This window comes from Lichenostomus cassidix, chromosome 1, assembly GCF_008360975.1.
Source record: "Lichenostomus cassidix isolate B80296 chromosome 1, HeHo_3.0, whole genome shotgun sequence".
Taxonomy (NCBI): domain Eukaryota; kingdom Metazoa; phylum Chordata; class Aves; order Passeriformes; family Meliphagidae; genus Lichenostomus; species Lichenostomus cassidix.
In genome coordinates this window covers 32,862,244-32,877,393 of record NC_139479.1, presented here as the reverse complement: position 1 = coordinate 32,877,393, position 15,150 = coordinate 32,862,244, and the positions used below count along the sequence as shown (strand labels likewise).

The 15,150-nt window shown below is 45.3% G+C and overlaps 1 protein-coding gene across 1 annotated transcript; it reads right to left on the bottom strand.

Moving 5' to 3' along the window:
• Window positions 1-604: 604 nt before the first annotated feature.
• Window positions 605-10,521, bottom strand: LOC146444492 (regucalcin-like). The gene is made up of 7 exons (XM_085050104.1): window positions 10,132-10,521; window positions 6,699-6,867; window positions 6,055-6,237; window positions 4,580-4,795; window positions 2,990-3,121; window positions 2,283-2,437; window positions 605-1,079 (listed from the first exon to the last, which is right to left on the bottom strand). The coding sequence occupies exons 2-7, from the start codon at window positions 6,862-6,864 to the stop codon at window positions 1,029-1,031; spliced, it is 903 nt and encodes a 300-aa protein (XP_084906230.1). The 5' UTR covers window positions 6,865-6,867; window positions 10,132-10,521; the 3' UTR covers window positions 605-1,028.
• Between the last annotated feature and the right edge of the window lie 4,629 nt (window positions 10,522-15,150).

Here is a 15,150-nt window from a genome sequence, read left to right as displayed (position 1 = left end):
AAGGCTAGATTTCACTGCATATCTATAGTCCTCAAGCATTCTGAAATCCTGAAAGCATTACAGTGGTTCAGTGAGTCCAGGATAGTGCTGGGTCGTTATTAAGCCTGCAAGAATACACCTTGATGTTGTGCTTTCTGGAGGAGAAGGAAGGGGAGGATCTAAATGGAAAAAGGAGGAAAATACTCAAAACGGGAGAGGAGGAGCACCAGAAGAAAGGGGGGTGAGATGGTGAGGCTGTGTGCACATTGAGAAGACACAAAAGGAAAGGGAAGTCCATGTGGGTCTAAATATGACCCCTGAGAGGACAACTCCACCCACCAGCCGTGTTTGGTATCCCAGCAGTCCTGGTGGTTCACAGCCTGTTTGTGCACTGACTGTGTGTGGTCAGTCTGTGTTTTCATAGTAATATCTGAATGCAGAGAAAAATCATCTGTAAGCATTTTTTTAAATATAGTTGTGTAGTTTATTTTCAGAAGCCTAAGTGGTGTCCTAAAGACAAGACAGCCTGGAAAAAGGCTAATGAGGATGTAAAAATGGAACCTGAATACTACAAATAGGTCTGATCATAAAAACAAACAAACAAACAAACAAAAAAAAACTTCAGAGGAGTCCCACAGCAGAGGAAAAGTCCAGTTCAAGACACCACTCTTAAAATGTTTATTAAAATCTGCCATATCATTGCTGGTACATCACTGTCACATGAGGAGTCAGATTCTGCTTTGGGATCTGCACAGACTTGAAAATCCAGAGCTGGTCATGAGAAAATTCAACGAAACTACTCTTGAGCATTAAGAGGTTTACGGTAAGTCACAAAACTACCAAGGTGTAACACAGATTAACTTTACCTCTCTAACCTATTGCATCAAGCCACAGGCCCACAGAAGAATATCTTCAATTCCAAACAAGCACACTCACAAATGTGGGCTTAGAAATCCTCACACAAATAAATTCTGTAGTTAATTTGACTTCTCCTGGTCAGAGTTACTACAAGATGGAAGCATTTCTTCTTTGATGTTTAGTGACAAGGTTCAAGCAGCAAAGAAGTTCTGTGGGATCCCTTTCACACCCAGGCCTGTTATCTGTTTTAAAAAAAAATTAAAAATTAAAAGATAAAGGAAACAGATAAATCTCCAACTGAGTATAATGAAAACATTCAAACATTTTAGAAAAACTATCACAGCAGCAGACTCCGACGTGGAGGGTCCCCTGCTTCAAGAGGAGCCCAAAAATAGTCTTTGGAAAGAGTTTGGAATTCTTTCAAACTCATTGAGATCACTAAGATTTATCAAGCACCACTCAACAATTTTGCTAATTTAAACATTATCTGTGGCCCTTACATGTAGTCCTTATCTTCAAAACAGTTCACAGTAATTTTTAACATGCTTTGCCCATGCAAGACAAATGTGAATTTGGAAAACACCAATTCGCTTGTGGAATAGGAGAACTCGAGAACAAAACCAAAAAATACAATGCTCATTTAATCCTCCTCTGGGCTTCTAAACTGTACTGCTTGATGAATGCAACAGTTCTCAGCCATGATAAATCTGCTCCAAGCACTGGAGTGTCCCAGATCTCCATCCCTCCTGTAACATGTCTTCATCCTACTGCTAAACCAATAATAGAGTTTGGTTTGGGTTGGTGGCAATTCTTGAGTAAGAACTGCATTTTATTCTCCTGATGTGCTTTTTGATAATAGAGTGAAAACAAATGAAGAGAAAAACAAGTTTCAGATTCAAGAGCCCTGGATAAAAATGTTTCTCAAAAAGTTGCAACCATTTTTAACAAACTAAATGAATCCCAAAAGTTTTGGGATTAGGATGCAAAATTTTGCCTTGGTGAATTTAAGCATTTAATTTTTGAAGGAGAAGTATGTTCTGTAAACATTTAGATTTCTGGGCACAATTAAGAACTGAGAAGTAAGAGAATGAAATTTCCAAAAGTGATGAAAACACAGTAAGAAATAAAAGCAATGCCTTACAGTGTGTTACAGAATGCACTATCCATGTGGCAGATCCATACCCACTGACTGCCTTCAGATCCTGGCCAGCCAACTTTGGCCAGCCCAGCTATCAACACCATTACTAGTAATTTCTCCAAATCTTCCTTCCAAGTTCATGAGCAGCTCTGCAAAAGCAGCTGTGCCTGGCTGGGGGACAAGTAATGCACCTGGAGCAGCTCATGAGGCGAGTGGGATGAGCAAGGGCAGCTGGGGGCACCTCACCCTCAGAACACGAGTCTTGGCAGGCCTGATGTACAGAAGGAAAGAAATAAAATCTGCTCACCTTGAAAATCTCTCCTGCATGAGGTTCCTTGGCTAAGGTGGCCTCGTCCAGTCCATCATATGCAGAAGTCACATACATTTCTGAGTAGTCTTTTCCACCGAAGCAGCAAGAGGTGATCCTCGGAGTAGGAAGCCTCACAGTTTGGATTCTTTTTCCTGGGGAAAATGTGCAATTGTTTTCTAATGCTCATTTTCTAGGAAGCATTTAAATGAAGCAGTTCGATGTGTGAGGCCAGGAAGGGCAGAGACACCTGGCCTGGGATGGATGTCATTCCTTACAGCTTTTCCCAGTTAAACATTTCAACACTGAGAAATTTTATATGCAGCTTTTTGGGGTTTGGTTTTTGGGGTTGGGTTTTTTGTTTGGGTTTTTTTTTGTTTGGTTGGTTTTTTGGGGGGTTTGGGGGGGGTTGTTGTTGTTGTTTTGGTTTGGGGTTGGTTTTGTTTTTTGGTTTTTTTTTTTGGTAGTGGTATTATTAAGAAGAGTGTGCAGCTCATCAGCAGTTGTTGGGAGCAGGGCTACCTGACACTGGGAGGCAGCATAGGGAGCTGCACTCTTTACATGATCAGAGTCTGAACCAGCAAATCTCTTGACAACCCATGGGGCAGCAATAGGCAATAAATTTCACCTTCTTATCTCACCTTCAAACCATTCTTCCTGCTGCCATTCCTCTCACCTTTATATGCAGAAGCTGGTGGAGGTCCTACCTGTCTCTGGGTCTATGCGAATGACCCTGCCGCCATCAATGCAGGCCACCCAGAGCTTCCCTTCTGCATCTATGCACATCCCATCAGGCATTTGCTCCTCCTTTTCCAGATGGTACAAAAGCTTGGGGCAGGCTGCAGGAAGAGGCACAAAGCTGAAGTTATGTGGGCTGCCACCTTCTCTGTATCAGATCCCAGTCTAACATCTCCCATGCTCTTGCAAAAAGCTAAGTTCACTTTCTGTGAGCATACACTGTAAAATGTACATCACATACACATTTTGCTGATGTGTTAAAAGCCTGATTCAGCCTGGCAGAAACAAGTCCCCAGGAAAGCCATTTCAGTCTGGAATTGTACCAAATTAGTGCTCCTGTTATTTACCAAGAGAAGAGAACAAAATGCCCCCATCTCTCTTGTTAACCCACCTGCTGCCTGCCATAACACAACTGCTGCAGGTGCAATAACTTTTCCTGGACTTTCACTGGTCGTGGCAGCCTGGATGTGTCACATAAACAGTCACCTGGGTTTAAATGTTGGTGATAAGCAATCTCTCCCCGCTGATGATGAAAAACTTTACTTTTTAATGGCCAGTCAAGAAACCAGTTTTGATTAAGCCCGGACACCAACTCATGGTCTAGGATGCAGTGCAGATGTGTTGGTGAGCAGATGTAGTCCATGGAGCAGGGCCATGGGCCATCTGCTCTGACCCACCCAGCACCTTCTGGCCACTACACTACCAAAGAACAGATAGTTGTGAGCATAAAACTAAGCCTAGGAAGCTCAAACATGTTAGGTTTTTATATTTGCAGGGGGAAAGTTGTGTTATATCTTCTTTAGAAAGCCTACAACCTGTAGAAATAGATGTTCTCAACAAAATGAAATGAGTGAATGTAATTATTTTGTGTGATTTTCATCCATGATTTCATAAAGTCAGCACACTTTAGAGTATAAAGGCCATTCAGACATTTAAATTCCTGTGGGGTATATCAGGCTGATAAAGCACAAAAATATTTCACAGAGTTTTGAAATGAGATTAAATCCATTTTGCTTACACTTAAATTTTTGCTTTTTGCAGATATAATAAAAAATGTTTAAATGTTTATCCATAAAATACATTTAAGTTAAATCTGAAAACATCTCAATTTCAGAAAGTTGGTTGGGAAATCTCCATCACAATGACAGCTTGATCCTCCAAATACCTTTCTGTGATACATATACATGCACACTCTCCACTTGTATTTATGGAGCAAGTACAATCTAAGTAATTCCAGTAGATGGCACTAAAGAATAAATAGCATCCTAAAAGCTCTTTCTCATTCTGCAGTGCAAATGGCTTCTTCCCTGTTACTCCTTTAACAGGTCTAAGTATGAGCCATCTTCCCAGATGAAAGGAAGCTGAAAGACTGTCAAAAGTTTGTTCACCAAATGCACCTCATGAGTGACTAAATTTGAGAAATATCACAGTTAGGCTGCTGACAGTTGTAACCAGAAGATATGAGATCTGTCAAATAAATCACTGCATCTCACAGGCCCAGGTCTTGCTGCAGAAAGAGCAATAGCAATACTTGTCACCAAATTTAAAAGCATATGTACCGATCTTTCCAGTGTGCACATCATAGTTGAAGGCATGGACAGCATATGACAGGCTGTCGATGTGATAGAAGGTCCTGTGGTCCAGGGACCAATCCAGACCATTGGAGATGTCCAGCTGGTCTAACTGTTTTATTACTGAATGGTCAGGGAAGAGGGTATAGAGAGCTCCTTGCCGCCTCGCTCGGACCCCTGGTGCTGTCTCTTCAGCCATCGTACCTGAAATGGAAGTGGGAGCACTGGTTAGAGAGTAGAAGCTTGTTCCTTGTGTTTGATCAAAAACCTCCTCTAAGTGTTACCAAGAGGTCTGAGGGAGAATCACAGGATTGTTAGGGTTTTTTTTCTTCTCTTTTCTTCCTAAAAATAAAAGATTTTTAGGAAGAAATTCCTTGCTGTGAGGGTGGTGAAGCACAGGAACAGGCTGCCCAGAGAAGCTGTGGATGCCCCATGCTTGGAAGTGTTCAAGACCATGTTAGATGGGGCTTTGAGCAACCTGGTCTAGTGAAAGGTGTTTCTGCCCATGCCAAGGAGGTTGGAACTAGATGGTCTTTAAGGTCCCTTCCAACCCAAACCAATCTATGATTCTACAATTCTACAATTCTATGATGAAAGGGAGTTATAGGTCCTGGAAGATTGATGAGAAAGAGGAAAAGGAGCAGATCAGGAGCAGCTGTCTCCCACAGAGCTGATCCTGGCCAATGAAAGGATGTTTTTGCATTGCCATGAAGTTTAAGCCATAGATATCAAAAACCCAAAGGACCACAAGGACATGCCAGGGTGTTGAGGTTTTGTTCACAGCAAAAGCCAAGATGCAGACAGGCATCAAGTGCTGTTTTTGTTGTTGCTTTTTGTAGGCTACTTTCATTATTTAAATGGGCTGTGACCTTAAAATACAGGTGCACACCATGTGCCTGAGAGCTTTGTCCAAACACTTCTTGAACTCTGTCGGGCTTGGTGCCATGATTGCTTCCCTGGGGAGCCTGTTCCGGTGTCTGACCACCCTCTGGATGAAGACCTTGTATATAATATCCAACCTAAGCCTCTCTCTTGCCTTCAGGAGGCTGAGAATCTCCCCACCCCCCCCCCCCACCCCGACCCCCATCCTTGCTTTCCACAGGTTAACCAAGGCTGCATGCAAAGGGTGCAAGCTGCAGCTCATGTTCTGCTCTAGAAGCTGCATCCTTCTCTACATGTCCAGAAAAAGTCCCACCTACATGAGCCCTTCACTGGCTTTTCACCTTCCATGGAGGCAGTTGTTTGAAAAACACCAACCACCAAGTAGGAGAGCCTTCCTATCAGATGGCCCTTGTCAACAGCATCTGTCCTCATTTAGGTCAGAGGATGTGGAGTCCCCTGTCCTCCTCCACTGGGCAGTAACCAAGCAGAGTGTTCACAAGAGAGGGAATAAAATGCCTTAAATAAAATACACTGTGATTAGTTTCCCTCTGCTCTGGGGAAAATATCTGCCAGGAACTTACCAGCAAAAAACCTCCCCTTTGGATCCACTTTCCCATCATTGAACCTGTTGTTGGGTTTATCCTGCTCAAGCTCGAGGATGGTGGTGACTGCCTGGGTGTCCCAGTCCAAGAAGGCAAACCTGGTCCCCAGCGCGATGATATAGCCGCCGCACTGCCGCAGCGCCACTGAGCCGACACGGGCGTCTGTGGGTGAGAGAGAGCAGAAGGTGAAGGGTAGCTCTGGGACATCACTCAGCCCTCACCAAAGGCATCTGGGCTTGTCTGGGACATCCCTGACCAGGAAAGGCTGAGCTGATGCTAAGATCCTTCTCCCCTGGGATTGTTAGCACATCTCATCAGCTTCATGTTCCATGGATTTTTGCACCTTCTAGGGTGGCACAACCATTAGGAATGCACCTTTTCCTCTGCAAGTCTCAAGTGAAACATGCATTCCCATTTAGGCTGATCACGGGCAACATGTGCATGGTTCTCTCCACTTGGCTGGTTTAGGCCACGCTGTGCTCAGCAACACATTGTGGGAGGACAGGGCGGGTGGTCCCATGGACAGTAAGAGAGACCACCAAGCTGCAGGACTCCTACCAGGAGGGATGGATGGGACAGACAGAGAAGGCTCCCAGGATGAAGCAGTGAGCATGGACTCTTACCCACAGATACACTCTCCACCTCATTGGTGATTGGGCTCCAGCGGCAAACTTTCTGTGAGTTGATGTCTACATAGACAAGAGCATTCTCCCTCTCTTCCCAGACAGGACACTCTCCCATCCGGTTCTTCTCCTTCACAACAGACTCGATTTTGATGGAGGAAGACATGGTCTGAGGGGAAATTAATAATGGATTTAATTAAAAGCTCTCATGGATTATTTTTATGCCTACAATGTTTAAAAGCAGAGTTTGTAACTAGCAGAGCACTCCAAATCCCACAACAGAGTCATTTAGAAGGTTCCTATGACATTTCCATGGCCTCATAGCTGGAACTGAGCTTGAGGCACCAAAGCTTCTTCTTAGCAAAACTTTCCTAAACCACAGCTGCTGATGAAGCACCTGCCTGCAGGCACAGGAGTGCTGGGGCTATGTCCCTGAGCTGGAACTGAGCTGTTGTCTGGGGATCAGTGATCCTAAGGGCCCCCCAGACCATGGGGGGCGGGGGGGAGGGATCCATAGGCAGCAGCACCAATGAATCAGGAATCTTTCTGTGGAAAAACAAGTCTTTGTCCTATTAACACAGGTGCACTGACTTCCTCCATAGGAAGACATTTACGCACCCACAGCACTGACTCTATTTTGCCACAGAGGCCACTGCAGAACCAGTGCCTGTTCCCACACGGAGTCAGTGAGAATATGCAAACTCTGAGGAAGGTTCCTGCCTTTGAAATTCTACTGCTTTGTTTTCCCTCCAAGCATTTCCTCGTCATCAACCCCCTTGCAGCCCCAACTTCATCTCCAACCCCTGCTGCACACTCTGAATTTCACTCAATGCCAGGCTGTGGAGTGCAATTACCCCAGCTGCTGCTTGTGGCACCAAAGCCACCAATGAAGCTCCCATTCCATATGCCTGCTTCTGCCCAGAGTGGTTCATGCCCTGGCTACCCTGTCTCCATTGCAGCAGGGTGCTCTCAGGGACATCAGTCAATCAGCCATAGCTGATTGACGCCCACATAGCGTGCAAAATCCACCAGGTTTGTGTCCAGAACACAGTGATGTCCTCTAAAACATGGATCCTTGGCCTGCCCTGGCCTTGCTGTGGGGTGGGATGTGAGCAATAACCTCCACCATTCGGCTCTTACAAAAGAAAGAGGCCCACTCACTGCCTTTGTCACCCCTAATGGAGCCACCTCCACAGCTGCACCCACTGACCTCAGCACATTTTTCCCACAGATTGGGAGATAATTCTTGGGAGGCAGCCAATCCCTGACACAACATCAATCCTAGGGATTACTGTCTTCAAGTGGGCATTGTTTCCCAGTAGGTGAGCTGGTGATAAGGTTTACACATAATTAATTAGCCCTATTGCACTTCAAAATACGTGGGAAGATCCAGTCAATCACTGTGAGTGGAAACACCAGGGCTGAGGGATATGGGGTATTTCCTGCAATGAGTCACACTACCAAGGTAAGATTCAGACAACCCATCTACCAAATATATCTTTTTCCCTTCCAAAAAACACTGGCTACAAAAAGCTGCTCCACGCAGGCAAACAGCATCAGTCTAAAGTGTAAATGAGGATACACAGCAAGATGCCAAATTTTAACCTCTGAAAACCTGTTAAACAATGCTTGAGCTGGAGGAGTGAGTTTCTCTTGGGTTAAAGCTTTGTGTCATGTGGCTGCCATATGTGGGACCCGAGGCTTGGAGACACAATGCTGACTTTATTGTATCATAGTCTGGAAAGCACAGAGCTGTTCTCATCCCTGTGTGAAAACAAGAGTTCGGCAGTAGCGCAGTTGCTGCAGAGGCAGAAAGCCTCCAGACCTGCAGCAGCCAGTGTGTATTTGTCTTGTCAGTTGTTTCATTGACCCAAATGAGCCTTGTTAAACCTGTTTTGCCCACCAGCTCCTGTTTCATTTACATCCCCCTTGTCCAACTCCTGCAGCACTAAAAAAGGGGTCTGGCAGATAAGCCATGGTGAAATACTGACTCACAGATCCACTCCACACGCCCCATGAGGAGTACACAATCACACTATTGCCAGCTGTTTCACAAGGCATAGGCAGGGGAGAAACCATCCTGCCTGCACCAGCTGCCTGCTTGCTGCTCCTCTCTGCGATGCTGTGGAGACCTGCCCTGTCCCATGGAGCCTCAGTGCACACCCACCTTCCCTGACTGCACATCCAGCCTCAGCATCCATCCCCTCTGTCAAAGAAGTAACTCCTGTGTGTCTCTCCAGCTGTGGATGTTTTCATATTGGTGTATATTTTGGCTCAAATCACCATCACCCCTCCCTGTTTTTAAGAAGAGGACAATTAGAAGGGAAGGTCTGTGCTTTGCTAGCTGAGGTTTCACTAATTTTTACAAGCAGCTGAAAATGGAGGCTTTTAACAGGAAGGACCATCCAACCCTAAGAGGTAGCATTGCCCTCCAAGAGTCCCCACAAGCTGGGAGGGACTCAGCCCTGGTCCTGCCAAATCCTTGTCACCCCTCTGCTCAGTGAGCCACCTCCTGCCATGCCCTCACTACCGACATCCCATGGAACTGTGCAGCAGTAGCATTTCACCAAATACAGCATCTCAGAGGGAAAAATGAGGAAATGACCCCAAAAATCCTGGTTTGAAATATCCCAGCATAGTCAGTCCCCAGGCATCCTGCCACCTGGCACCTTTTCCTGTGGCACCTCGCCACCTGCTTGGCACAGCACTGACCCATCAGAGACAAGCATGCAAAGAAAGATGAGAAATTCCAAGTAAAGATCACCAAATCCTTACGTATTTTCCCAAAGTAAAATCCCTGCAGAAAAAAAAATCATCACATTCACCCTGCCTATATCCTCTTTCCAAAATTTTGTTGGCTTTGCAGCATCCTGGACTCATGTGTAAACCCCTTATGGAGCCTAAGGGACTGACAAGTGTCACTGAAATGTTTTCCAAGTCAAACTGTTAAACTGGTAAAAGTTAACAGAATTTGGAGACCATAAGAAAAATTTCCTGTTAGGAATAAAACACTAATATAAAACCATCCTGTCTGCTCTAGAAACTAAACTCCTCTATCTGGCAGCTATTTGAAAATAGCCTTTCTAGACCTCACTCCACATCTCTTTTCAAATGATCTGGACAAATATTGGTCATTTCAGTATACCTAGAAAGATACAGGTAAAATACAAATGAATTACTGGCCTTAAACGTTTTTTTGCTGTTTCCCTCCCTCTCTTCCCCCTGTGCAAACACACATAATTTCATTTTTAATGTCAAGCTGAACCTCCAAATAAGCAGGCAGACAGCTAAAACTTTTAATGTACAGTCAAGCAACCATCTGCATAAACCAAAGCATTTTAAGAACCCTTTTCCCCTCAGTCAAACAGCTGAATATTTTTACCAAGCTGGAAGACACCTATGCGAAACTCTGCAGTTCATCACATCAACGCACCTGCTGAGGAAAATATTGCAAGACCTGGGTTGGTGACTCTTTTCCAGCACTGGTCCAATGAAACTGGCTGCTGCTTTCAGCGACGGTTAAAAATGTGCACCAGTTGATGTTATCTGCATGGAGCAGGTAACCTTTTACATTTTGTATTCAGTCAGCAGTCACATGAATGATGAGGCAGGAACCAAAGCCTTTCTGAATGGTCTGGTTTGCAGTGCCAGCAGCAGGACATGTGATAGAGAAAAATCCTTGCTCAGTATTTTTCTCATGTCAGGAGAGCGCGAGAGGGAAACTGAGGCGTTGCACCATTCAGCCGCCCCAAGGGCTAGCCCAGTCTTCCCAAATTTAGGGTGTTGAAAAGGGAAGGTTAATGAAAGATGCAGGGGAGGGTTTTGTATACTCTGATAAGGAAAAAAATATTGTTGTGATTAAGGCTTATTAGCATCATTAACACTTGGCTCCTACTCCCAGCTGTGCCCCAACCATCTTGCATGTGAAGTCACCTGGGATCCTCACAGGGCTCCTCACCTTGAGCATGCAAAGCCTGATCCCACTTTGGCAAAGAGCTCCAAGCTGCTGCCTGCAGCACACACAGGGAAGAAATTTTACCATGGATGCTGCAGGATGGCCATGTGTTGCCTGGCTTTTAAGACTATTATTTTCTTCCTTCTTTGGCATTTGCCTTCTTTTTTTGTTGGTAGGAGGCAGAGGTGGAAGATGCCAAGTGCCTTCTCCCACCCAGCGCTGCTCAGCAGAGGTAGGTGATGGCAGGGCCAGCAAGGTGGGGACAAGCCAGGCTTGCCATGGGGACAGAGTCCAAGCCAGGCAGTGAGCCAGAGCAACCACCAGGGTTTTAGTGACAGGGCCACACTCAGCGAGGGCAGAAACCACCTGGGAGGAATCAGCCCCAGTTCAGCATGCAGGAACAATGCATTTCTTTATTCATGAAAGACTTTAATGAGCTTTTTAATTTGATGTTCAAATTATTCACAGGATGAACATCTTTCCCTGATAAGCAAGTAGACAAGATAGACATATTAACCTATCATAGCCACCATCAATCCACATTCAGAGATTAAAAAATTACAGCCCTAAGACAGAGACAAATACAAACATTTCTAGGGGAAAAGGCAGTAATATTTCCAAGTCAAACTCCTGCCAAAGTCATTGTATTACACGCAAAGTGATTCTGGGTGCCTTGAGGACCCTTCTTAGACTTTCTTGGCCTCCAATGGCTTCATCTCATCTGAGCACAAACCCTTGGTCTCTGCTTGCTCTCAGAAAAATTATCACATTACTCTCTGCTCTCTTTCTCTTAACCTAAATCATAACCTTGAAGGGAGGTTTAAGTAGAACAATATGCATTTTTTTCAAAGCATTTTTAGCTGGAAGACATATTCGAAAGGAAAATTCTGGCCTAAGATAATTTTCACTGAAAATTAATTTTCAATTGAAAATAAAAATGACTGAAAAATACAAGTTATCTTGTTTTATGCAAAATTATTTCCCAAAGCATTTTCTCTAAAAAGATTTTGGAGGAGAAAACCACATTTTCCACACAGCTCTTTTCTTCTGGTGACTTGATTGACTTCCCCACCACAGGCTGCAGCCAAGTAAAACCAAGTCAGGCAGAGGGACAAAGAATTCACCTCACCGCAACCAAATATTCCAAATGTGCAGCTTTCTGGGTGAGCAGCTCGGATGCTGGATCATCAGTGGCACAGGAAGGACAGCAGCTGGGAAAATTATACTGGAACATGTCTCTAGTTTATTCAGGTGGCTGCAGATGCTCTGGGGATGCCCCTGCCATATTTTGCACCGTCTCTTATTCCTACTCTAATAACTTCTAGGCTACCAACACAAATATCACATCTCCCACCCTGCCATTCCAACATTCCCCATGTCTGCCTTTCCAGAAGTCAGTCACTTTAGGAAGAAACACATCTCAAAGGTTTTGTGGGTGTTGTTGATGAGTGGTGCAACTCTGCAATAGCAGGTGCATGTATTTGCTAGCCAGCCAGCTATTCTTTTAATTGTTTCCACAACATAAAGAGCCTGGCCCTGCCATGCACTTTGTTTGTTGCTAATGTTGCTGGGTTGCAAAGCAGAAGTTTCTAGTGAAGTTGGCCAAAGGCAGCCACCCACCCCTGTACCTCTGGCTGACACCAAACCACCTTCTGGGGTGGCTTCCTCTGTCCTTTCCCACTGCTTTGGTCTCCTCTGATGCAACTCTTTACCACTTCTTTTTATAGTCCCTAGTTTTTATCAACATAGAGGAGACAGGAGGCATTATCACACCACATAATGTGGTATTTAAATACAAATTAATTGTGTTTGTCTTCTGTTCCCCACAGGCATACGGTCAGACAATAGCTCGGACTTTGTTCCTGTGGCTTTGCAAATATTTAGTAAATCCTTTGCTTCCCTTTTTTTTCCCCACAACTCCCCAAAACATATTTGTGTTACTTATTCCCCTTGAGGGTCCATCCCATCATTCATTGCTCTAGAAACTCATCTTTGCCTGTTGTTTGGTTGACCTGATGTCTTACAGTTTTTATGCACCTCTGCAGCTGTCTCCCTCTTGGAGATGACAACAGGCATGGTTAGAGTTAATGAAGACACAGGTATGAAAAACCCCAGGCAGATACAGGTACAGCTACTCACCCCAGCGATATCCCACCTGACAGTGCTGTCCAAAAGTGAAGCCAAGGCTTATCTTTTTGTGGCTTCGCCCTTTTGTAGGAAGGGCCTGGTCCCTCCCCCGTGCTTGAGATGGGAAGAACTGGAGCTCCCCAGGCAGTCAGCCGCCTGCTTTTATTCCACCAGAGCTATTTTGCCAGCAAAGGATTACAAGAGATTTCTCCAGCTTGGTTGGGAATAACTACGCTTCACCTATGACTATAGATTTTGGTCATGAGGGTGAAGAAACCCTTCAGGGCACAGCAGCTGCTCCTCCTGATACAGTCTTTCCTGTCACTGGGTTCTTGCTCAACCCTAATTGAAATCAGTGCTGGTCTTTGATCAAAGAGGTGAGCGCCATTAATGAGAGAGGGATTAAACAGAAGTCAGGAAGCCTTCCTAATTGAGGGAACCGGCAACGGCTCAGCTCCAGTTTGCCAGATCCAGTGCTGTCATGGGACTCAAGTAAAAATACGCCAGCAGCACCAGTTTGGGCTCCTTGGGGCTGGGGTGCAGGCAGCAGCTACAGCCTCTGCACTGGAGGCTCTGCTGAGAAGCGCTCCCAGGGCATTTTGGCAACATTAAAAATGCAACTCTCCTGGCAGAGTTGGCTCTTCCTGCTCATGTGAAGCCCACGAAACCTGCGCAGCAAAGCCAAGCAGGTGCTTTTCTAGTAGGAGGAGGTGGCATTCATTTGTGAAATGTCTGCAGCGGGTTATTTTACCTGCCTCTGCTCCCACACTCACAAGCACAAAGAAACACATTATTCAGACATTTGCTCAGTGCCACCCATGCACAACATGGAGGGTAAGGGGCTCCTGCAGCCATGTCCTTCCTGTGTCTCATGGGTACCTCCTGGCCAGCTGTTATAAAATAATCTTTGACCCAATCTTTCATGCCTGTACAAGCTGTTGCTCATATTTTTCTAGAGCAGCAACAACACAGAAAAGATCTGCTTGTTCTTTTGAGTTGTGCTGGCAATCACCCTACTGCCACTGCAGTGGTGTGAGGGTGAGCACAGGTACAAAGTCTCAGTAGCAACGGCGGAGGGAGCTTATCTGTGTTTATGCCCACTTATTTTCTGCTGCATCTCCAGATGCTCATTAGTGATCAACCACAGCAGCCCAATAGTGTGGTTACTGAGCTGCAGGTATCACCAGGTTTGTGACTTCAGTGAGATCAGAGCCCTAAACTTACCACATGCACCAGCTCCCTCAACTCAGACTTTCTCAATACTGGACTTTGAGTCTGCCTTGCAGCACAAAGTAAATGAAGGATGTGCACACTCAGAAGAACAAGGCCCAGCTTCCTCCACTGCCTCATGCTCATCCACACTGAAGTGGGGCTGCTTACATCTCTTTTTTCCAGCTGCCAAAACAGATCCTTGCATGGTTTAAAGGGGAAACAGTGACTTGCACAAAATCATCTTCGAGCCCTTGGATCAAAGCAGCACAGAGGCCTTGATGGGCAGCTGAGTCACCCACTGCACACTCAAGGGCACAGCCGACACAAGATAATCCATGAGAAAGTAATTCCAACAAGCCTGCAGAGATGGCAAAGCATTACGTACTGATTCTTGGAGCTATCTGGAGAAAAAAGGCACTCGCTTTCAGACCAGGCTCACATGGCAGTCAGTTGGTGGGTTACCCTCCCACAGCAGGATGGGGACAGACAGCTATTCCACCTGCAGGTGGAGGTGCACTAACACGGGAACATGTAACATTCCAAGGGCAAAAATCTGCAGTTCAAAATCCAACTAAGATACAACACAGTTGTTGCAGCACATATGGGCCTGAAGTTACCAGCAAAAATGCAACCCAATGAGTGAGCTTTTAATTTACAACAGCTGGTGTGAAGAAGGCACAATAGAGGGAAGTCCCTTTCCTCCACGTTTGTAAAAGCAGTGGTTGTTTGGGCATGTGGGTCTGCCTTGCCTCTCTCTACTGTGGGGGAGGTTCGAGAGGAGGTACATGCAGGTGGTGTTTTATGCACAAATGGCCAAGAATGCCCCAAGTTTTCCTGGCATCATGGATCTACCCAGAACAGGCCAAGATCCTCAAAGGTTCTTGACTTCAGAAATCTGGGTTTATATTTAACAAAATGAGCAACATGGTAATATGCACTGGAGAGAGAGGGTGATTGGTTCCACCCTCTTCCACCCGGAGTTAATTTAAGCACAGCCTGTTCTAACAGCCTTCTAACAGCTGAGGCCTGTTAGAAGGAAGCTGCAGATGCACAGTGAGAGGTATTAATGTTTCAGTTTTTTAGATCATCATAAGACAAATGAAGTTACAAAGTGGTAATGCCACCAAAGGGCATTTTATGAGGAACTTTGAAAATATG